General features: G+C 51.8%; 8 protein-coding genes across 8 annotated transcripts; 4 read left to right on the top strand and 4 right to left on the bottom strand.

The window, feature by feature from the left end:
- Positions 1-115: 115 nt before the first annotated feature.
- N7539_005263 (uncharacterized protein) lies at positions 116-3,221 on the top strand (the record flags this gene model as incomplete). Its single annotated transcript, XM_056934865.1, has 8 exons — positions 116-337; positions 408-595; positions 975-1,407; positions 1,475-1,589; positions 1,711-2,040; positions 2,091-2,214; positions 2,398-2,513; positions 2,857-3,221. The coding sequence occupies 8 exons, from the start codon at positions 116-118 to the stop codon at positions 3,219-3,221; spliced, it is 1,893 nt and encodes a 630-aa protein (XP_056790059.1).
- A 99-nt stretch (positions 3,222-3,320) lies between these two features.
- N7539_005262 (uncharacterized protein) lies at positions 3,321-4,252 on the top strand (the record flags this gene model as incomplete). The annotated part of the gene is made up of 4 exons (XM_056934864.1): positions 3,321-3,381; positions 3,479-3,618; positions 3,669-3,913; positions 3,973-4,252. 4 exons carry the CDS (start codon positions 3,321-3,323, stop codon positions 4,250-4,252), a joined length of 726 nt encoding a protein of 241 aa, XP_056790058.1.
- A 519-nt stretch (positions 4,253-4,771) lies between these two features.
- N7539_005261 (Aspartate aminotransferase) lies at positions 4,772-6,461 on the bottom strand (the record flags this gene model as incomplete). The annotated part of the gene is made up of 4 exons (XM_056934863.1): positions 4,772-5,320; positions 5,397-6,037; positions 6,149-6,227; positions 6,342-6,461. 4 exons carry the CDS (start codon positions 6,459-6,461, stop codon positions 4,772-4,774), a joined length of 1,389 nt encoding a protein of 462 aa, XP_056790057.1.
- Positions 6,462-8,271: 1,810 nt separating this feature from the next.
- N7539_005260 (U4/U6-U5 snRNP complex subunit SNU66) lies at positions 8,272-10,302 on the bottom strand (the record flags this gene model as incomplete). Its single annotated transcript, XM_056934862.1, has 1 exon — positions 8,272-10,302. The coding sequence occupies one exon, from the start codon at positions 10,300-10,302 to the stop codon at positions 8,272-8,274; it is 2,031 nt and encodes a 676-aa protein (XP_056790056.1).
- Positions 10,303-11,273: 971 nt separating this feature from the next.
- Positions 11,274-12,044, bottom strand: N7539_005259 (aminoacyl-tRNA hydrolase PTH2; the record flags this gene model as incomplete). The annotated part of the gene is made up of 2 exons (XM_056934861.1): positions 11,274-11,578; positions 11,720-12,044. The coding sequence occupies 2 exons, from the start codon at positions 12,042-12,044 to the stop codon at positions 11,274-11,276; spliced, it is 630 nt and encodes a 209-aa protein (XP_056790055.1).
- An 866-nt stretch (positions 12,045-12,910) lies between these two features.
- On the bottom strand, positions 12,911-13,890 carry N7539_005258 (uncharacterized protein; the record flags this gene model as incomplete). The annotated part of the gene is made up of 3 exons (XM_056934860.1): positions 12,911-12,956; positions 13,066-13,466; positions 13,585-13,890. The coding sequence occupies 3 exons, from the start codon at positions 13,888-13,890 to the stop codon at positions 12,911-12,913; spliced, it is 753 nt and encodes a 250-aa protein (XP_056790054.1).
- Positions 13,891-16,826: 2,936 nt separating this feature from the next.
- On the top strand, positions 16,827-18,513 carry hcsA (homocitrate synthase; the record flags this gene model as incomplete). The annotated part of the gene is made up of 5 exons (XM_056934859.1): positions 16,827-16,896; positions 16,973-17,196; positions 17,267-17,347; positions 17,417-17,484; positions 17,547-18,513. The coding sequence occupies 5 exons, from the start codon at positions 16,827-16,829 to the stop codon at positions 18,511-18,513; spliced, it is 1,410 nt and encodes a 469-aa protein (XP_056790053.1).
- A 679-nt stretch (positions 18,514-19,192) lies between these two features.
- Positions 19,193-21,169, top strand: N7539_005256 (sphinganine-1-phosphate aldolase DPL1; the record flags this gene model as incomplete). Its single annotated transcript, XM_056934858.1, has 4 exons — positions 19,193-19,287; positions 19,415-19,892; positions 19,964-20,097; positions 20,158-21,169. The coding sequence occupies 4 exons, from the start codon at positions 19,193-19,195 to the stop codon at positions 21,167-21,169; spliced, it is 1,719 nt and encodes a 572-aa protein (XP_056790052.1).
- Positions 21,170-21,767: the final 598 nt, after the last annotated feature.

The raw sequence follows: 21,767 nt of genomic DNA, 5'->3' as shown, positions 1-21,767 counted from the left end.
CATCTCATCGCAAGTACAGCCCCCGCCTTGATCGAAGCCACCAAGTCGGATCTTTTCCGAACATGTCGAAAGTTGATCTTCAGACTCTTGATCTGCTCCATACGTGGGGCATACCATGACAGACACAGCTGCGGGCGGGTGCGGCGACAACCGCTTCGGCCCGTTCATTTTGATATCAGATTGTCGAGGGGGCTTCGACTTTACAATCCTCTTCGAGTCGAGCATCCTGAATGTACTACCGGCTGCATGCTTTCTAGTGCTGGCGCTGGCACGACTATACTATTTGTCGAAACAATCGGTCAAGGTGTCGTCTTCGATCTTTCATCGAATCACATTGGTGAGTTTTTCCGGCAGCGGCTGATTTCTCATATTAATCTGGACGTGGAAGTGACTACAGACTTTGATAGGGAACATCAATCGCATATGCAGCTATTCAAGTCGCTCTTGTGGTGCTGGTCACCAAACAGCACCAGGGTGAAGCAGAGAGCGTCGTCTTGGTCGGTGTGATCCTGGGTCTAGTGGCGGCACTGGGTATGACTGCGTTGATCGACCTGGAACATTTCCGATCCATCAGACCGTCGTTCTTGGTCTTCGCGTACCTATTTGTTATTTGATCTTGCGCGTCTTCTCACGGCATGGCTGATAGAAGACAACCAAGTCTACTCGGCGTGCCTCTCGGCGTCCTTTGCCCTTAAACTTATTCTGCTGGTCATAACCAAACGGCTCGCTCAGGAAAGGGCACTCCAAGTTGCTTCCTGAAGACGATCTGCCCGCGAGTCATGAGAAACTCATGTCTACTCGGGCGCTGTTTGATCTTTTTGGTGAACCACGACAAGTCTGTCTCTTTGCGTTGCTTACAATATATTCGACGGTTCAGAAAAGAGAAGATTTCCTCAGCCATCAACCAGCTCCTCGCTCTCGTCATATATATCCTCTGGAATAGAAGTTCGTCAGAGGGTACAAAGATCACGCAGGGACGAAGAGACGGTTCTTTCACTGCGAGACGTCCGCTTTGGTTGGAAGTCCTCGTCCATATCAGACACTCCGAGCATCACGCTCGACTTTGTATCTTCGGATACTGGCACACTTGCCATGCTCTTGGGGCCAATTGGCTGCGTGAAATTAACTTTCCTGAAAGGTCTCGCTGGCGAGGGGCCGGTATTGGAAGGGGAGCTCTTCATCACATACCCCGACATTACCTTCTGTGACGAGAATGCATGGCTGTCGAATGCTTCCATCAGAAGCAACATCATTGGCGAGGACGCTTTTGAATTTGATTCAATCTTGTATCGTACTGTGGTGAACGCATGCGTACTCGATCTGGATTTGAAGGGGATGGCTGCCGGGGATGAGAGTGTCGTGGGTAGCAAAGGATCTAAACTCAGTGGTGGCCAGCGACAAAGAATTGTGAGATTTTGTTCCCTTTCGGCGTCTTCGTTTCTTCATCATTGCGCTAAGTTTCAATCACTTTCAGGCTATCGCACGAGCCGTGTACGCTCGCAGACGCATCGCTTGCTTCGATGGTTTTTTCAGCGGCCTGGATAATGCGACTACCCGACCTGTATTTGACAATGTCTTTGGCTTCAACGGTCTGCTACGTCGACTTGGCTGCACAGTCTTCTTCGCAACCCATGATAGCATGTTTGAACATCAACTAATACGGAATTTTGCTCTTCGTGCCTTGTTTCGGAGCTAAGAAGCTTCTGACAGTGCATCACCTGTCCGAGGCCGACAAGATTCTCATGTTCGGGGGGAATGGCGGGATTGCCAAAATAAGCCGATTTGCTGACCTTCGGGACGATTTGGGCCAATTCACCTTGCAGCATGAAGTTGAAGCTACGGATGATCACGAGACACAGGCAACTGATGAGAAATTTTTGCCGATCGGCGAGAAACCAGTCAGTAATGCCGTAGTTAATTCCAGTCTGCAGACCACAGATAGGGCTGTCTACAAGTACTACTTCTCTGCGTTAGGCTGGCTACAAGTTTCTGTGCTGCTGTTCTTCCTCGTCACGAATGCTGGCGTCAACGCCTTTCGCTGTAAGTGTTAACTTAGCAGTCTCGATATCTCACGACTGACCTTGCAGAAGATGTGTGGGTTGATATTTGGGCATCCAGCCGCAATAACACGTCCAACTCACAGGTTGGGTACTGGCTTGGGCTGTATGGGCTGTTCTCCGTTGTGGAATTAGCATCCCTCATGGCCGCGGTGTTGTCAGTATCTCTGATACCCAACTGTCCCATTCCACCTGTACTAATTCTTTCCTTTGTCTAGCTCGACTTATGTTGTCATTGTTCCCGCTGCCTCGAAAAATCTGCACTCCGTGATTCGCGCGCTTGCATGAGGTTTGATTGCTCATACCTCTATGCCGCTTGAGCTCTTGCTAACAATTACAGCAAACCTTATTCTTTCCTTTGGAACATAGATACTGGAGCTTTGGTGGCCCGGTTCAGCCAGGACATGAGGCTTGTGGATATGGTCTTGCCTAGTGGGTTTATATCAACAAGATTCCGTGAGTTGCTCTAAGCAGTCTCCGTCAAAACACCGAAAAAAGCCTATCAACTCACTGGCCCAACCATCTCAAGAGCTCTTTGCGGCGATCGCCCAGTGTGCTACTGCTGTAGCTTCACTCCCATATTTGGCAGCAACTCTGCCATTCCTGATTGGAGTACTTTACCTCGTCCAACGATTCTACCTAAAGACCTGTCGTCAGCTACGATTACTCGAGAGAGTTCCACCTCCTTCATCAAACCCCAATCCAAGGAAAACCAACTAGACAGGCTGCTCACCTCGACGCTCTGCGCGCAGAATCGAATTAAAAAGTCCCCTCTACACACACTTCATCGAGACCCTAGCCGGAATCACCACGATCCGCGCATTCTCCTGGCGCGATACTACCTCCATCCGAATGATTTCTATGCTCGACACCGCCCAGCGACCCTACTATCTCTTGCTCTGCATCCAACGTTGGCTCAGCCTCGTGCTCAACCAAATAGCAGCCGTCATTGCAGTGCTTCTTGTAGGAACAGCAATTTCTCTCCGCACCCGCGTGCAGCCAGGTCTTTTGGGTATTGCACTTGTGATGATGACAGACCTTGGACGAGTCCTCTCATCCCTGGTGCAGAATGACACTCTTCTTGAAACTTCGCTCGGATCAATTTCCCGTATCAAGGAGTTTGCTGAGACTACGCCGAATGAGGAGAATGAGCTGCTGGCTTGAAAGATCTGGAGAATTCCAAAGAGTGGCTCACTCGAGGCGAGATCGAATTTGCTGAGACGAGTATTTCATAGAGTGATTCTGCTGCGAAGCCTCTGGTGAATGGTATTAATATTCACATCGGCGCTGGAGAGAAGCTCGGTCTCTGCGGCAGAACAGGAAGGTGAGTCTTGTAATCTGAACAATTTTCTTCCATCCCAAGTCAACTATCAGCCATTCTTTCTGGCTACACGCATGACCATAAAAGAAAACTCTATTAGCTAACCACATCCTCGCCCTCCGTCTCCCTCACCCAGCGGCAAAAAGCACTTTAGCCGTCTCCCTCCTCCGCCTGCACGAAATCGCGTCTGGCCAAATCCTCATCGACGGCCACGATATCGCGCAAAAGTCCCGCTCCTCAGTCCGCGAACGCATCAGCTGTTATTCATCTTCCCCGGCACCATCCGACAGAACGCCGATCCGCTTAATCAGACGTGCAACGCGCAAATCATTGACGCACTGCGATCAGTCGGGGTCTGGGGTTCGTTGGTGAACGGGTCCAGCGGCGTAGACGCCAAGCAAGCCACAGAGGAAGAATGTCTTGTTTCAACACTGGACAAGAATGTTCTATCGCAGGGCCAGAAACAACTGTTTTGTTTGGCGAGGGCGTTGTTGAAAAAGAGTAAGATTTTGATTCTGGATGAGCCGACGAGCAGGTAAGCAGCCAGCTCCCTCCGCAACAATCCCAGCATGATATCATCTGGTCCATCACCAGCGCAAGGAGGACCAAGAGGCGTGGAGAAGAGTGGAAACTAATTCGAATCTCTTTATCCTATAGTTTGGACCATGAGTCGGACGCCAAAGTACAGAGGATCATCCGCGAATCTTTCCAGGTTTGTACTGTGATCATGGTAGCTCATCGAATCCACAGTCTGTTGGATTTCGATCAAGTTGCCGTCTTGAATAGCGGTCGACTTGTCGAAGTTGGGCATCCTCAGCAACTGGTAAATCGATCAGGTAGTGAGTTTGCGAAATCGTTGAGCTTGGAGTCTTGAGCAAAATGAATTGGACCGGACTGGACTGGACTGAAGCTCTGGAATGGAGATGAAGCTGGATAGTGAGATAAGGGGGTTTTGCTGGAAGGGTGACTTTTGCAATAGATCGTATGTGAGTTTCAATTTCGCTTCAAATTCGATATCACTATCTGCCAACTACAAGACAGCCCTTGCGGAGAGCTTTGCAAACCCAAAGGATAGGTACTAAAGTTGGCGTTGGCCAGTTCCAGGCTTCCCAAACACTTCATTAATACACTGTAACCGCATCAACCGATCTCAAAGATTCTATTGAAATAGGTTGTCGCCAAAATATGCAACAACAAAATATCACGAAGACATTTAGATATCAGTACAAGGGGCGCTCGCCGAAGCTGTCTCTCAAGCTTCCTTGTGAGAACAACACATGGCCATATTTGATTCCATCCTGCGTTTTTATCTCGCCCTGCCTCGGCCACCCTCGGGCTGTTCGCCCTCTATATCCCACGCTCTTTTCATCCGTTTGAGTCTTTGTTTCTTTGCTTAACCAGTAACCTTGAAAATGGACTCGGCCAGACGCTTGACGTTGCCGGTGGTGATACCGGCGACGGAGATACGACCATCCTTGGTAGCATAGACGGAGTGCTGTAGGGCAGAAGGTGTCAGCTGACTGAAAGCAAAAGCTTGTAGAGCATGGTAAAATGGATCCACGTGTTTCTTTGTCGCACGCGATCGGTAGCTTACCTCCTTGGCGAGGACGTCCATCTGCTCGGGCTTCAGACCAGTGTAGGCAAACATGCCAATTTGGCTGGTGATGTGAGACCAGTCGTGCTTGCTGCCGAGTTCCTCCAGGTGCTTGCGGAGCAGAGAGCGCATCTCGATAATGCGGTCAGCCATGCCCTTGACCTCACCGAGCCACTGCTCGTTGAGCTTGGGGTCATTCATGATGGCGGAGGCGACACGGGCACCGTGAATGGGAGGGTTGGAGTAGAAGGGACGGATCAGAATCTTGATCTGAGACTCGACGCGCTTCTTCTCCTCGGTGTTCTCGCAAACCAGCGAGAAGGCACCAACACGCTCACCGTAGAGACCCTGGAAAACCCACAAATGATTAGTTTGTTTCCCGCGAGAACTACGACACCGAGACCTTGCAGAATGAAATTCATACCATGTTTTTGGCGAAGCTCTGGCACAGAGCGATGTTGTGGCCCTCCTTGACAAAGTGACGGGGGGCAAAAGCATCCTGATCGGCGTTGCCGCTGGCGAAACCTTGGTAAGCCATGTCGAAGAAGGCAAAGTGGCCCTTCTCCTTGACGACATCGCTGATCTGGCGCCACTGCTCCTGCGTGGGGTCAACACCGGTAGGGTTGTGAGCGCAAGCGTGCAGCAGAACAATGCTGTTGTTGGGGGCGGCCTTGATGTCGGCGATCATTCCATCAAAGTCAAGACCGATGGTGTCCTTGTTGTAGTAGCGGTACTTCTCAACCTCGAGACCAGAGTCCTTGAAGACAGCGTTGTGATTGGCCCAGCTGGGGTTGGGGAGGTAGATCTTCTTGGCGTGGGGATAGAAACGCTGGAGGAACGCACCGCCGATGCGGAGAGCACCGGTACCGGAGATGGTTTGAGTGATCACCAAGCGATCCTCAGTCAGAGCCGAAGAGTCCTTGCCGTAGGCCAGCTCGGCAGCCGCCTTGGTGAAGGAGGGAACACCAGTGATACCGGCGTATTCCTTGTCGAAGCGCGAGGCGACGACCTTGTCCTCAGCTTCACGGACGGAGGGCAGAACGTAAGGCTTGCCCTTGTCATCACCTATTGATCATCGAACACGCACGATTCCAATCAGTCTCAATTTGTCGCGATACCGACATTGATCAAGCATCGAGCGTAAGTCCAAGCGATCAATTCTAGGGAAAGACTCACGGTAAGCACCAACACCCAGGTTAATCTTCTCCTTGAAGGAATCGGCCTTGAAAGCCTCGGTGATGCCCAGAATGGCATCCTAATGACACGCGCAACTTGTTAGCATGTTTATCCTCTAAACAGGCATTTTTTTTCGGCACCGAGACCGCCCAATTGAAAGCAAAATGGAGCATCAGATCAGTTGAACACGTACAGGAGGACCCTGGGGCACATTGGACCAGGCCGAGGCATGTCTGGCACCAACGACCACGGTGCGCATGTTCGCATCACGGGCAGCCGCCGAGCGGCTGGCAACACGCAGAGTGGAGAGCATTGTGTATGATATGAGAGATCGGAGGGATGGGGAGAATCAGAAAGAAAGAAGATCGAGTCGGGGAAATCTGGGGGAAGGACAGGAAAAAGCCGGAGAAACAAAGTTCGGAGTTACTGCGTGTTTGGGGGGAGCAACAGCCTGACTCATGTGATACGATACTTGTGTTCTACAGAGCCAGGAAAGTACCGGGTACTTACATGGAGAGTGTGGAGAACGGCATAATCCGAGGTCTATTCTACTTCACCGCCCGGGTACACTATCGACGGAAGCGTCAACAAAAGGTCAACCGGCACGGCATGGCGCACGAGGAGTTGCATCATCCGCAGGTCCGAGTCAGTGAGATTCGGTGATGGAGAATCTGTATCTGACATCGGTCTCATCTTGTGATGTGGGAATGTACCTGACAAGCCAGTGAACAATGTACTGTACTTTGTGCGAGTTTCATGTCGATCCATGCACCAATTCGTCGTGGGGGCAATGTGCTATCCGCGTCATTCAGGAATCGGCAGTAGTAAAGTACAACATGTACAGCATCAGTACATAGTGTAGGTACGTACATAGGCAGGTAGGCTGATTACCTTTAGTAGCTGACTGCTAATTCAAATACCACCCAATTGTACAAGAACCTTACTACTGAGCCTTCTTGATGTCGAAACCAACTGACAACTGACATTTTAACATCCAAGCCACGAACTATGGTGTCGCGTAGCAGACACAGGGACCAGTGGACCACACCGACTTCTCCAAACAATGATGCAGCGAGCCTGTCCAGCGGAGGCAGATGTTCAATAACATTCTGCACCTGCCCTACTCTCTCCGATATGCTTCCTCGTCATCGTAACGTGGCCCGGGAACTGTCCAGCCCGGTGAGCTGAATGGGGACGAGCTTTAGCCAAACTCGACTCCACTCAGCACTAGACTTTCCCCTCACGCGCGGTTGGGGTAAGCCTCTCGTGCGGGCACTCCTTATGGGAACTGAGAAGAATTCGGGATTCTCGCTCTTGAAGTGTCGTCCTTGTGAAATCTCAGATCATGGGGCAGAGTGAGAACTGTGACCCGTTTAATGTAGAACGAGCGGTCGGTGAATAAAGCTACATCATCCTGCTTGAGAATCAGATGTGTAGGGATTTCTATTTTGCTGCGACACTAGAGCAGTTGAACAAGCGCGATCGGTCGCCGGTCTGCTGAAGAAGAGATGGATGTATCTGACCCTCGACAATTTAGGCTCAAGCGGGACTCGGGTAAATAGGTTAAGCAAGAGCTCAACTAATTAACCTACTTGAGTGCCCGTTTGGCCATCACACAACACCATTCTAGTTGCGGTTAATTACACGGGACCACCAGATTCAATGTGTTGCTCTACGAGTGTCGGTCCTGTCGGAAGGTCTGTCGACTTGATTACTCAAAAGGGACATTCAAGGAGATGATTTAGGTAGTAACTTGAGCCGGCTTCCAACATTGTGGTTCCATTCACGATCACACCGCAGAGCTTGTTCTAAATAGCCCAGCTGGTCTGGTCGACTTCACTATTAGGAAAGCTGTCCGCTAGGACTACTGAGGGAGACAATGGGGATCTCGCTACCTGGCTCGAGGGAAGTTTGTAGGAGAGAAGACAACGCTCGTCCTCGTTGTCTGATGGATCGACACGAGGTTGCAAGGATGATGTGGAATAGGGTATACATTAATGCAATGGCAAATATCTGATTCGTCATCGTCCGGTCCAGGAATAGTGATCAAGCAGACAGACCTGACGCAACAATCATTCCAATGATGAAGTCAACCTCAGAGGTGCTGATGTGTATGCCGACAATCAGCCCAGCCGAACGCCAGCCTGACGATTCTTTCGCGCTTGTTGGCCCATGGCGTTGTTCATGCCAGTCTGCAGACTGCTGTCCAACGCAGACATGGCCTCTCGCTTCTTCTCCTCTTCGATCTTCTTGAGACGCTTCTCCGTCTTCATCTTGCCACTGCCCTTTCCGTGGAACTGGTGACTCAGGTGCTTGAATGCTTCCTTCTGGTTCAATGAGCGGCCGAATTCGTCAGTGTACTTGAGCTGCACATCGGGTTTGTATTCCTTGTTGAAGATCTCAGCCATCTGGCGAGCCTCCTGTTGATCACGCTGCTTATTTTCCCAGCGAGCGTGCTCTTCGCGCTCGCGTGCAGACATGCGATCGAGCTTACCCGAGGCACGGTCACGCTCACGCTGCAAGCGGGCACGGCGCTCGGCCTCGGACTCCCGTTTTTGCTTCTCTTGCAAGAAACGCTGGCGATCGCGAAATAGAGCGTTTGCACTGGTACCGTCGAGACCCTTGACAACACCACGCTGTCGCAACATCGTGACGGCCGCTCCAAGACCTTGATCCAACGTACTTTCCTCTTCCAGACCTGTGACGGTAAGATCTTGTGGGACCTGGCTCGAGGTCTCGCGTTTCAGACGTTCTTTGAGATCCTCTTCATCTTCGATATCATTGTAGCTTCGCTCCATGTCCACGTCTTCCCGCTCCTCGTCTGGCTCGGACTTGACGTGGACATCTGCTGATGGCGTTGATTTTCGCCGCTCTTCTCGCTCGGGCAATGTAGGCTTCTGTAGGTTGGAAACAAATTCAGAGGTCTCGTCAATGACTAGGCCCGGTTCGTCTGCACCGTTTTCAGGTTGATCAGTTTCCATGGGCATTTGAGATTGCTCCTCGCGAAGTTGCCGTGCGAGGTCTTCAGGGCGCATCTTCTTTCGCTTTTTGAAAGCAGCTCGACGTTGGAGGGCAAGCGATGCTTGTAGGTCATCATCGTCTGCAAACGAGACATCCTCATTGAGAGGTTTCCGGACCGGCGCAACTGCAACTCCATTTGATGAATCGATATCCATGGGCGCTCCGTTGGGAGTGCTTGCAGTTTCCGAATCGGGAAGCAGGCCCTCGTCGTCAAACGGCACCCGCTGTTTCGTCGTCTTATTCTTTTTCTTCTTTGGCTTCTTGATCTTAACCTCACTGATGTCCATGTAATCCGAGGTCTGGACCTCTGGCTCCCCAAGATCGAGATTGAAGACACCTTTCTTCAAGCCCGCCGAGACCTCTTGCCGTTTGGCCTGTCGTTCCTCCTCGGTTGAGCCCTTGGCATCCAGTGTAAATCTCTTTCGCTTCTTCCCTTCAATCTCTTCGTCGTATTGAGCGAGTATTCCCTGATTCTCCGCTGTGGGGTCGTACACGGGCTTGCGCTTCTTGAGTTCAAGCTTCTCCGCAGTCTTGTCTTTTTCAACCAGATGGACATCCTCAAGTTCATCGCCCGCCTCATCATCGTCCACGGCGGTGTCTTTCAATGTCAGGATATGTTCCTCGCCCCCCTCAAAGTCACCCATCGCATGTCCGACCTTGATCCCAGCCAGATCTTCCGCAGTGTATTCCGCTGCCGCTGCCCGCTCGCGCTCCTCAAGTTCCTCGGCTAATCTGCGCGCCCGCTCCTTTTCGATTCTTTTCGAGCGTTTCTTGGACTGCATCAACCATGTCTTGGTATCCAGTTCACCATCCTCGGCCTCACCGAGCGTTTGACCTTGAAGTTGCAAATTTCGTTGCGCGATTTCGCGCGCTTTCTTGATAGCCGCATTCTTTTCCTCCCGTTTGCGCTTTGCGTCAGCTTCATCCTGGAGTTTCTTCCAGTTGTCGTAGCCCTGCGCTTGTCGGGTTTCAACCGTGCTAGCGGGCTCCTCATCAGAGTCTGAGCCGCTCGCATCGTCTTTGAACTGCGGACCGGTGGCGTCTGCGGACTCGGCTCCGGGGACGGGCAGTGGCTTTAGGCCCAGAGCCACGCGGATCTTGTTGTTTTGTTCGATGGATAATGCGTCCGCCATGATGACGGAATGGATAGACGATTTGGAACTGGAAAGGGAGACAAGAAACCAAAAGTCTGCGGGATGGAAGGCGAGTCTCACTCACAAGGGCTTCTCTCACTATCCAGCTCCACTCGGACAGGCTCTGGACGCATGACTACTGATAACGATAGATTGCATCATGTGACTCGAAGCTTTGACACGCTAGTCCCATAACGGACTAGTTCCAGAAATTTCTCCCGCGCATAAATATCAAGCAGCCGCAAGATGTTCTCATTTTCCTTTTCTTCTTACCACAACGGATCTGTGTCCAGCACTCCTGTTGACGGGGTTGTCAGTCTGACTGGCTTCTCTGTGTTTCGGTTGAGAGCTGGGCAGATCGACGACCTTGGAGCCATTCATCTTTTTACATGTATGGCAGCCTTACGGCTTCCTGTCGACAGATCTCAGATGAAATGTTTGCACCGGGAGTTCCTTGGGTCTTGAGCTCCCGTTTTTGGTGAGCTCGGCTTGAGGCCCTGGTCGCGAACGGCGTCATATTCCACCCCTCTTTACCGATCGGCCGTTGGCCTGTGAGGTTAGGGATAAACCATGACCTGCCAACATTCTAAATCATAAATCTTTATATTCGTAGAGCGAACCATGCACGAGAAGAGCGATCAAGTGTAGTAGGCTTCGGCCGACCATGCACCAGGCGTCTGCCATTCCCCAGGGCAGATATTGCAATCACGTGACTGTTGACTTGCAGACCAAGGCCTCGAGTAATATGGACTTTTGCATGAGACACCTTGAGTGATTGCATCCTGCTGGCGCAGAATCTCGGCCTCGTCTTTCAGTGTCGCCAATTTGGGCACCAATCTGGACCTGGGGCTATTAATATTGCACTGTGGTACTTTTGTGCTTGGAGAGCATGCGCTCACCACAGGTGTGGATGTTCATTTACGCCGTGCAGGGCATGCTTTGATATCCGGATATCACATCTCATCCATAATCTACAACAGTTTCAAATGACCCGTTACTCCATCAACCACACTCTTAGGGCCCAAGACACCGAGGACAGTACGGCTGCCACTAGCAATTTGTGTCCGGCCCGCGTCCTGAATAACGCGCGCGCAAAGTCCAAGACTCATGGCCTGAGCCTGCAGGAGCAGCAGATCATCCTCTGACTTGATCTGGAGAGCAATCTTGGCCTGTCCGCCTTGTTCCCAGCGGCGCAAGATCGGCGAGTCCGGCTTGTGGGTAATGAAATATTTGTAGCATGCGAGGGTCGCGTGTGAAGCTTGCGCGGCGATTTTACCTATCGGCAGCGCGGACGCAAAGATACAATGTTAGTCAAATCTAGCATTTCTCCGAGCAGAGCTGGAGGTATTGAAGTCCATTCTCTCAGAACTTTCACCGTAAAGGATCTCTGAGCGCATAACAGCACAAAGTCACATACCCTTCGTCATCCCGAGATCTGTCCGTACAACCAGCACCAGTTTCACTTCCTCCTCATTGTCCTTGAACGAGGCCAATTCCTCTCCGGTCCCTTCGTCCTCGTCGTCGTCGCCCTCCTCCTCTTCAGAGTCCTGACCCTCAAGCTCCTCGTCCGAGGAATCCTTGTGGACCTTGACGTCGTACCCGTTAGGCCAGCCCTGTTTTTCTCTGAACAGGCCGAGCGAGGCGCCCTGGCCGAGGAAGTATCCTGTAACGCCGGCGACAATGGCGGTGGCAACCACGTAGGCTGTCGTCGTGGGGGTTGTGCGGTCCAAAGGAGCTGCCATTTTGTTATTTGAGAGGGCGAAATTCAAGCTGGAGTTTCGATAAAGGGTTGTGTGAGAATTGTAAAGTCGCGGGGAGAATGGGCTTGTATGCTCAACTGACGCACATGCGGAATTGGGTTCTTTTTCTGCCTCCGCCAATCGGAATGTTGATGGGCCCGGCGGCGGAGATTCACAGTAGAGGGCCTGGAACTCGATGCTACATCGACACCCTACCCTCTTGATGGAGTCTGGCTTTCGTGGCGCAGATATGAATCTTCTCGCTATACATGCTCCGGTGTCCAAACTTTATGAAACACATCGTTGTCCGCTCCATCGTGGGTTTCTCAACTGCGAGGGGAAACGAACCCAACTTGATTCAAGAGCTTGAATCGCTTCGTCGTGAAAGCGTCGCCCAAAAACAATATGGCGCGAAAGGATAGTTTGTGTCAGTTGCTTGCACTTGCACTTGCACTTGCAGTGAGTCTCCTATCAATACAGTCCGAGGGTAACGATTCGTGACACGGACGGTCTATCGCGCTCAATTGATGTTGAGTCCATACGCGCGAGTACAGGTAGTTCATGATTATCCATATACGTTTGGACACCCAGCTCAAATTGCTGTCTCTGTTTACATGGTGGCACTGCCACTCCTTTCTTGTCACGACGTGGAATCTCGAAGCAATCCAAATTTCCCTTGAAAGAAGAATCCTGAACTAAGCTAAAAAAAAAAACAGCCAGTAAGAGACCTGCAAAGGCGAGAATAAAATTAAAAAAAAAAAAAGCAAAGAAGCAAAATCCCCCGTTTATTGAATCGATAGCCATTATTTACATCCCAAAAGTACAGACGTGTGGTATAGGTGCGAAGGGGAAAAAAGAGACCTTCTAAATCAAGCACGACGAGGCGCATTGCCAGCGTTGTTCATACGGCGACCCCTGTGACAAAGCAATGGATTAGCCGAGTTCATTGACGTGCCTTTGCCCGTCGAGCCATGAGTGTCGGACAGATAGCTTTCGAAGGCGAAGGACAAGCGAATAAACTCACATGATGGTACGGCTGAAGAAGCTGACAAGGATCATGAAGGACCAGCTGGGAATGGCACCAAGGGCCCAGATCGCATAACCAACGGGCACGTTGAGTTGGTACTTGGCGAGCCAGCCATCAGTGGGGTGCAAAGCACCCTCGTAGGCAGGGACGTCCTCGAAAGTCTTCTTGGAGTGGATCTGATACAGTTCCTGGGGCGTGATGGTGGTGTGGTTCAAGTAGACCACGTGCAGAGGGGTTGGGAGACGCTCTTGGCCCAAGGGCTGGGCCTGAGGAAGCTGGAAGTAGAAGACGGTGGGCGCGCCAGCGGACCAGGTAGCACAGAGGACGCGCTCTTCCTCACAGTTGAGCAAACCGAGGTTGGGGGAGGTGCGATCAGCGGAGAAGAGAACCACGGATTCCTTGAGCAGAGACACAGGTCAGCTCTGACGCGCAGGTCACGATGAATGCTAAAGACCGGGGAGCTGCCAATACCCCCACGGGGTAGCAACCCCCTTTTGAACAACTGATGGAACTTACATTGAACGCCTTCTCTGCGATGTCGCAGCGACCGAAGCAGGTCTTGTTGCCACCGGTCACGAAAATATACCAATCCTGAGGGTCCTCCGCAGGAGTCAGGATCGACTGCCAGTTCTGCATCGTCACGGGGGTGACATGCTTCTCCGAGACCTTCTCAACCACCTTCTGGACCGGCTCATCAGGGACGGGCGAGGGAACGAGGTTCTTCGCCTTGTTGAACCAGCCCTGCACGCGATCAGCGAGGGGCACCTGCTCCTGGGCCAGAGCCAGGGCCGGGAGGAGGGCGACAATTGAAGTGAAACGCATCTTGATGGCTATTGAGCACGAGGCGGTAAGAACGGGCAAACAAATAGCCAGACGTCACCAGCAGATGCTATGCAGTCTGTAGAGTCATAAATATCTGATGAAACTTACCGATTTTGGTTGTCACGGACGATCAATTGAACGGCACCCGAGGGATTAAGGGGAAGAAAATCGGAGCAGGTCAGCTTTGAGGCTTAACGACAGCTGGCCTGAGCGTTCGGGTCAACCGAGCCAACCGCCACGAGTGGTCTAGCCAACCACCGCGGGGGATCGACCCGGTCCACTCGGAGCTAGCACAAGCCATGTTTGGGGAGATTGTGGTAATGACAACTTGGAGGGTTATGTGACGGCGATCCACGGAGACGATATGGCCAGAACGACAAAGTTTTGTGCTGTCTCAACTTAGCTCACTCGGTAGATTTTCTCAAATCGGGGTCACGGACGTCTCGACCTTCTTCCTCCTCATCTAGGCCACGTATTATTTGCATGCTCCTCATTTGCATATATGTAGAGCGAACACGTATCTTGGACTAGGAACTGGGCCTATTTCGTCCTAAAACATGGTATCTTGCATGCAAACTCCTTGGCCTGTCTGGCATTGAAAGTGCCGTACCGCACCGGACTCGCCCTTCGTCGGCACTTGCATCGACCCGGATTTGTATAAAGTGCGGGGCTCCGAGGTACTGCTTCAACAGGCTCTTACGTGAGGCTAGGTTGAAAGGTCGGGGCCTCAAGCCCTGCAGCGGGGGCAGGTACCTAATACGGGGGGGAGAACACCCGTCCATCACTCTCGAACCAGATGTGGTTTATAGTGAATCACTGTATATATATTCCCGCTTCTGTCCCTGGTGTTCGGCAGTCGGGCGCCGCGGGACCACGTACACAGCGAATCATGGAAAAAACCGAGAGTTAAACAGCCAGCCTCGGTGGTGTGAGGCACTCTTGGGCTCGTGGAGTGCAGATGACCGGACTATGTCTTCGTCTTCGTGCTTGTACTCGTCCACCATGTTTCGCACCACTCGTCCGGATGAGTTGGTGAATCCTGATCGGCACCTCGGGCTGGCACTCCGGTGGTGTCGAGATCGCACGTTGAAATGTGGTAGTTAAAGGGTTCGAGCCGCTTCAACTTTCAAGTATGCAAGATCGGGCTCTGGCACTAGATGCACTTGCATCAGGGATATTGACTATTTAAGCTGATTTCATCATGTGGAAATGTAGGTGGTAGCTAGCCTGGCTTGGGATACCTCATTCAATTCATGGAGGCCGTCGAGAGCTGCTCATTCAGATCCATGGTAAACAGGATGTCTCTTTTCGGGTGAAGACCAGTACACTCTATATTACCAAAATACATGGAATCTTCTTGACAGTGCGAGTGTGGCCGAGTGGTCTAAGGCGGTCGACTTAAGTACCTTGAAGTATTAACACTCGACTGGGCAATCGCCCTCGCGCGTTCGAACCGCGTCGCTCGCATCATCTATTTTTTTCCTAACCTTTTCCACCACCTCGCTGAGAAGTTAGTTGCTCTTAGGTCTCTTTTTTTTTTGGATGGGGGAACGCTCACAATAACCTCGCGAACCTGAATCAGCATGGGTATCATCATTGTTAAATGTACTTTCATTTCCCAATCAGCCTAAATATATACGTCGCTACATAGAAAAGGTTCGTCAGGGCTGGTCCTAGCCTACAGGTCACGCGAGCTGATGAGACTACTGGGTCCTTCAACCCTTGTACAGTTTGAATTCAATGCCGTGCGAGTAAACATTAAGGATGAATATTCGGTATTATGGTAGAATGTAGAGTGATACTGCAACTTTACACGTCTTGCCTACCCTTTATCCCCGTCATTCCAATTTGAGGGAACAGATGCATACCTTTGTTCGACGAACCGTAGTCATTATTGATGGTAGCGGGGCCATGACGACAGCGTCCATCTCGCTTATCGACTGCCGAGCTTCAACAGTGACCATCTTGAGAACCATGACACTACTGTTCCGACTGGAATGCTGTACTACACCTACCACATTGTGCTGTAAATCAGCTTATCGAGGCCAGATGAGGTCCATGACAAAGGGGATTATTGATCAAGGAATGGTGATTCAGCGAATGAAACACCTACTGAACCACATTCGAAGGCTGGCAGCATGTGGGTATCGACTTTTCTCGGTGAGTGCCGCTGCTGGACTGGGAATCTTATGCCTGAGGCGAGCCCCCCGGAGCCCCCGATGTCGGGTGCCCGAATGATGCGCAAGCCAAGGCTGACTCTCTGCCAAACCAATAAGAAGGACACACTAGACCCTACGCAGACGGGTTAAGCTGAAAGTCTGTGAATAAGAACCTAAAGAAACTTTCGTCCATATATTGTATGAAGAAAACAGCAGGATCCGATCTGATCACCAGCAGGCCGTGAGGACATACCGGCTGACTACTATAGACTTAGGTTAATACTCACTCTTCGGACCGATTGAGTCATCGAGTCCAGTTTTCGGGGGGCCCCGTTCAACGCGGAGTGTGCTTGCTCTGTGCACTTGCAGCCTTTCCTAAATTCCTACTTTCTCAGACGAGAGATCGGCCCCGGACAGCCAGTGAGCGACTGCGGCGCTCTCTCCACCCCCGGCGCAGAAAGGCGAATTTTTTTTGCCGCCGCGAAGGACGATTACGCCGTTCGCAAATGGAAAGGCACACACCGCCCACTCCACTCTCGATGACTCTTCTTCCCTCGCTGGAAACAGACTCCCAGGTTTAAATATCATCCAGAGCCTGGAATTTTTCCTGTGTTGATTCCTTCTACCTCCTATCGTCCTAAAATTGAACCCAATTTCTACGAAAGCACTCCTGCTTCCTTGTATCCCCCAACCTTTAGTCAAGACCACCCCCGCCACTCCCGTCGGCCCCTCCCACACTGATATCCTGCATATCCCCACTATCTACATCGACGTACAATGTGTCCCGGCGTGGATAACGAGCCCAATGGGCAAGCCAACGGTGCCAATGGCGCCAACGGCAATGGCGGTATGTACTCAGCAACGCGAGCATGCTGTACGGTCTAGGTATCTCCCGGGACTCCAGCTCATGCCATCTCCTCCAGACCACCCCGGCTTCACTCCCATTGAGACCCGCCAGAACCCCCAACACACCTCCCGCAACCCCTACGGCCACAACGTCGGTGTGACCGACTTCCTCAGCAATGTCTCTCGCTTCAAGATCATCGAGAGTACTCTCCGTGAGGGTGAACAGTTCGCCAACGCTTTCTTCGATACCGAGAAGAAGATTGAGATCGCCAAGGCTCTCGACGACTTTGGTGTTGACTACGTGAGTCATCAATCGGCAGACGCCGCGTATCAGCCATTGAACCACACGACTAACAATCGACCCACGGTAGATTGAGCTCACCAGCCCCTGTGCCTCTGAGCAGTCTCGTGCCGACTGCGAGGCTATCTGCAAGCTCGGCCTCAAGGCCAAGGTGCGTTGTTTCACATCTCCTCTCGTTGTTCGAGAGAGATCCGAAATGCAAGATCTGACTCTCCAATAGATTCTTACTCACATTCGCTGCCACATGGATGATGCCCGTGTTGCTGTTGAGACTGGTGTTGATGGAGTGTGAGTTCCCCCCCTTCTTGTTTGAGATCCTGGCCCGGACGGTTTCTGACCTTGAATCACAGCGATGTCGTCATCGGCACATCCTCATACCTCCGTGAGCACTCCCACGGCAAGGACATGACCTACATCAAGAACACCGCCATTGAGGTCATCGAGTTTGTCAAGTCCAAGGGCATTGAGATCCGCTTCTCCAGTGAGGACTCCTTCCGTTCAGATCTGGTCGACTTGCTCTCCATTTACTCCGCCGTCGACAAGGTCGGCGTGCAGCGTGTTGGTATCGCCGATACTGTGGGCTGTGCCTCCCCTCGCCAGGTTTACGAACTGGTCCGTGTGCTGCGCGGTGTGGTGAGCTGTGACATTGAGACTCACTTCCACAACGACACTGGATGTGCCATTGCCAATGCCTACTGTGCCCTCGAGGCCGGTGCGACCCACATTGACACCTCCGTTCTTGGTATCGGTGAGCGCAATGGTATCACCCCTCTTGGTGGTCTGATGGCCCGTATGATGGTCGCCGACCCCGACTACGTCAAGAGCAAGTACAAGCTGGAGAAGATCAAGGACATTGAGGACCTCGTCGCCGAGGCCGTCCAGGTCAACATTCCCTTCAACAACTACATCACCGGTTTCTGCGCCTTCACCCACAAGGCCGGTATCCACGCCAAGGCCATCCTCAACAACCCCAGCACCTACGAGATCATCAATCCCGCCGACTTCGGCATGACCCGCTACGTGCACTTTGCTTCTCGTTTGACGGGCTGGAACGCAATCAAATCCCGTTGCCAACAACTGAAGATCAACTTGACCGATGACCAGTGCAAGGAGTGCACTGCCAAGATCAAGGCTTTGGCGGACATTCGTCCCATTGCTGTTGACGATGCCGACTCTATCATCCGTGCCTACGCTCGCAACCTGAAGCTCGGTGAGGACAAGCCCTTGATGGACCTGACCGCTGAGGAGCAGGCCCAATTCAAGGCCAAGGAGAAGGAGATTGCCCTCGAGACTCACGAGAACGGCGTCCCTGTCTAAATGCCTTCTCTCTTGATTCACATGTCCACGAGCGCCTCTTTGTGTTAGCTTTTGTTACCCTCCTTTCTGATTTCTTTTTTTGACTGGAATATCTACGAGTCTTGTATTGGCATCATACCCTGTCATGTCAGTCAGATTCACACAGCGAAACGTTGGATGATTTGATGTGTTTTTATGTCTGGGAAACTCCTGTCACTTTCCTGTTAATGGGGGTTTTGAGGAAAAGTTTTTTTCTTTGTTCTTGGATTCCCTTTTCATGTTCATCACCCCATTTTTTTTATCAGCAGCTCTCGTCTCGAGATCTACCAATGGACCTTCAGATAGTCCTGCATCTGTGTATAGAAGCCGGCAGTGTCACGGCTGCGGCAATTGAAAGAGCGCAATTTACAGTAATTTGCTACACTCATCCTCATAACCGTACAGACAAGGTTTAATTTGCGCTAGACGCTGGCGCGAAACGGCGCTCCGATCGATCAATTCTGTCGATGTGGCTGCAGGGTTGTCTCGCTGACATGTGTGTGTGTGGCAAAAAAGTCGGGGTACGGCCTTCCCCAGCCTCGGCGTGCGACATTCGCACGGGGTCCCGCGGGCACCGGATCCTACTTTATCTTGACCATCCGGCTTCCCGTCAGTGACCAGAAGTAATTTGTCTTTCCCCAGAGACAGTCACCCGGCCATCATGGGTTCTTCAGCATTGCCTGTTGCCCTGCAGAATAAGTTGGTAGGCTACGGTCGAGCCTCCAAAGCCCACCTATCAGCCGTGAACCTGGACCTGTAAGTTGTCAAGAACGTGCCTCTTTCGACGGTCGCTGCTCTGCTATCTACTCTCCGCGCTCCCATCGCGAAGCCTATTGATAACCCCCGCCGAAGCTCTGTATACTGACTATGTGAACGTGGATAGGATCCGGAATATCATCTTTGTTCTCTTCTTATTCCGACATGCCCGCAAGGCTTTCTACTCGCTCCGAGGCTATGGCTTGTTCGGCAGCATTCGCAATATCTACATCGCCATCCGACTGTTCTGCTACTCCGTCTTCCTGCGCGCCCCCGGTGTGCGCGGCCAGGTCGATAAGCAAGTTTCTACCGCGATCGAAAAACTCGAGAGCAAGCTTGTGAACAGTGGACCTGATATTGACCGCCATCTCACTCTACCTTTGGAAGGGTGGACTGCCGACCGGGTTCGCGAAGAGCTCAACAAGCTAGCCGGTCTTGAACATACCCGCTGGGAAGATGGCCGTGTCAGTGGTGCCGTGTATCATGGTGGCGAGGATCTGTTGAAGCTTCAGGCGGGTGCGTTCGAGCAGTTTGGCGTCGCAAACCCTATCCATCCGGATGTCTTCCCCGGTGTGCGGAAGATGGAGGCCGAGGTTGTTGCAATGGTTCGTTTCAAAAATCTCCTAATGCCACGTCGGTGCCTGTACGTGGGAATCAGGCTGACCAGGACTTGCAGGTTCTATCCATGTTCAACGGTCCATCAGATGGTGCTGGTGTGACTACCAGCGGTGGCACTGAATCCATTATCATGGCCTGTCTAGGTGCCCGTCAAAAGGCGTTCATTGAGCGTGGAGTGACAGAGCCTGAAATGTAAGAGTTGCTCGATGAAGCTTTGGTTCAACTAGAACGGACTTCCTGACACTTGTCCAGGATCATTCCAGACACGGCCCACGCGGCCTTCATCAAAGCCTGCAATTATTTCAAGATCAAGTTGCACCGCGTCCCGTGTCCCGAGCCCGAGTTCAAAGTTGACGTTAGCGCCGTTCGTCGACTGATCAACCCCAACACCGTCCTACTCGTTGGCTCAGCCCCCAATTTCCCCCACGGCATCATTGACGACATTCCTGCACTTTCGCGCCTGGCCACCAAGTACAAGATTCCTCTTCACGTGGACTGCTGCTTGGGCTCCTTTGTTATTGCCCACCTCAAGAAGGCCGGGTTCCCATCACCATACGAGGAGGAAGGCGGCTTCGACTTCCGTCAGCCTGGTGTCACCAGCATCAGCGTCGACACGCACAAGTACGGATTCGCCCCCAAGGGCAACTCCGTTCTGCTGTACCGTAGCAAGGCTTACCGAAGCCATCAATACTTCATCTACCCGGACTGGTCCGGCGGTGTCTACGCGTCCCCGTCAATTGCTGGATCTCGACCCGGTGCCCTGATTGCTGGCTGCTGGGCTAGCATGATGAAAGTCGGCCAGGATGGTTATATCAACAGCTGCACCGATATCATCACCGCGGCTCGCAAATTCGACTCTGCCATTCGTGGTCATCCTCTGATCTCGCTGCACATGGAGGTCATCGGTAACCCCATGGTCAGTGTTGTGGCTTTCCGCAGCAAAAACGGCGCGATTGATACATATGACATTGCCGATGACCTGTCTGCAAAGGGTTGGCATCTTAATGCTCTCCAGTCGCCTCCCGCATTGCACTGCGCCTTCACACTCCCCACCAGCAAGGCTGTTGATCAGCTTATCGTTGACACAGCCGAGTGCATCGAAAAGGAGTTGGAAAAGGCCGAAGAGCGCCGCAGGCAAGGAAAGGCATATATCCTCAAGCGCGGTGATGCTTCTGCACTGTACGGTGTCGCTGGCAGTATTCCCGACAAAAGCGTTGTGAGCCGCTTGGCGGAGGGCTTCCTCGATACCCTGTACAAAGTATAGGCCCTCCACGAACGGTTATGAAACTTCTACAATGCCTGTTGCGCACTGACTGTCATCCCATGGTCATGATTGATTAGCAATCAGGGTCACTCTGTATTTGCCGATTGACTCATCCGCGCAGTGTCTGAAGTCGTGCTTCGCTCAAGCCACTTCGATCGTTTTTGTCGTTTCTTTTGTAAAGAAAGCGTACGCATATCATTATCACATTGATTGTAGCTTTAAAATTATTCTTTCCTCTGGAGATTATCTCTGTTCGCGACAGGAAACAGATGTTGTATAGCATCCCGTATAAGTACAGTCGACGAAGAACTCGTCAGGAAATCACTGAGTATGAGTAAAGTACATGATATGATCCAAGGTAAAGCAACCCGCTCCATGCAATATAAAGCAACCAACAGAAGATGAAAAAGAAAGATGAAAAGAACAGACAGAAACGCAAGATCATCCCGTCTGGTATATCACAGAACGATGCAGCAATCGAGGCTCGACCCTCTGCCAAAATAGTCCCAGAAATGGACCTCTCATTAGATGTCCAGCTTCGGGATATATACGTTGAAAGAAGTCAAGGGTATCAAAGGCACTCAATCAAGAGCGCGAG

Source organism: Penicillium diatomitis, assembly GCF_028827545.1.
Source record: "Penicillium diatomitis strain IBT 30728 chromosome Unknown utg000005l_segment0_segment0, whole genome shotgun sequence".
In the NCBI taxonomy this organism is placed as follows: Eukaryota; Fungi; Ascomycota; class Eurotiomycetes; order Eurotiales; family Aspergillaceae; genus Penicillium; species Penicillium diatomitis.
This window is presented reverse-complemented; position numbering and strand designations above follow the sequence as displayed.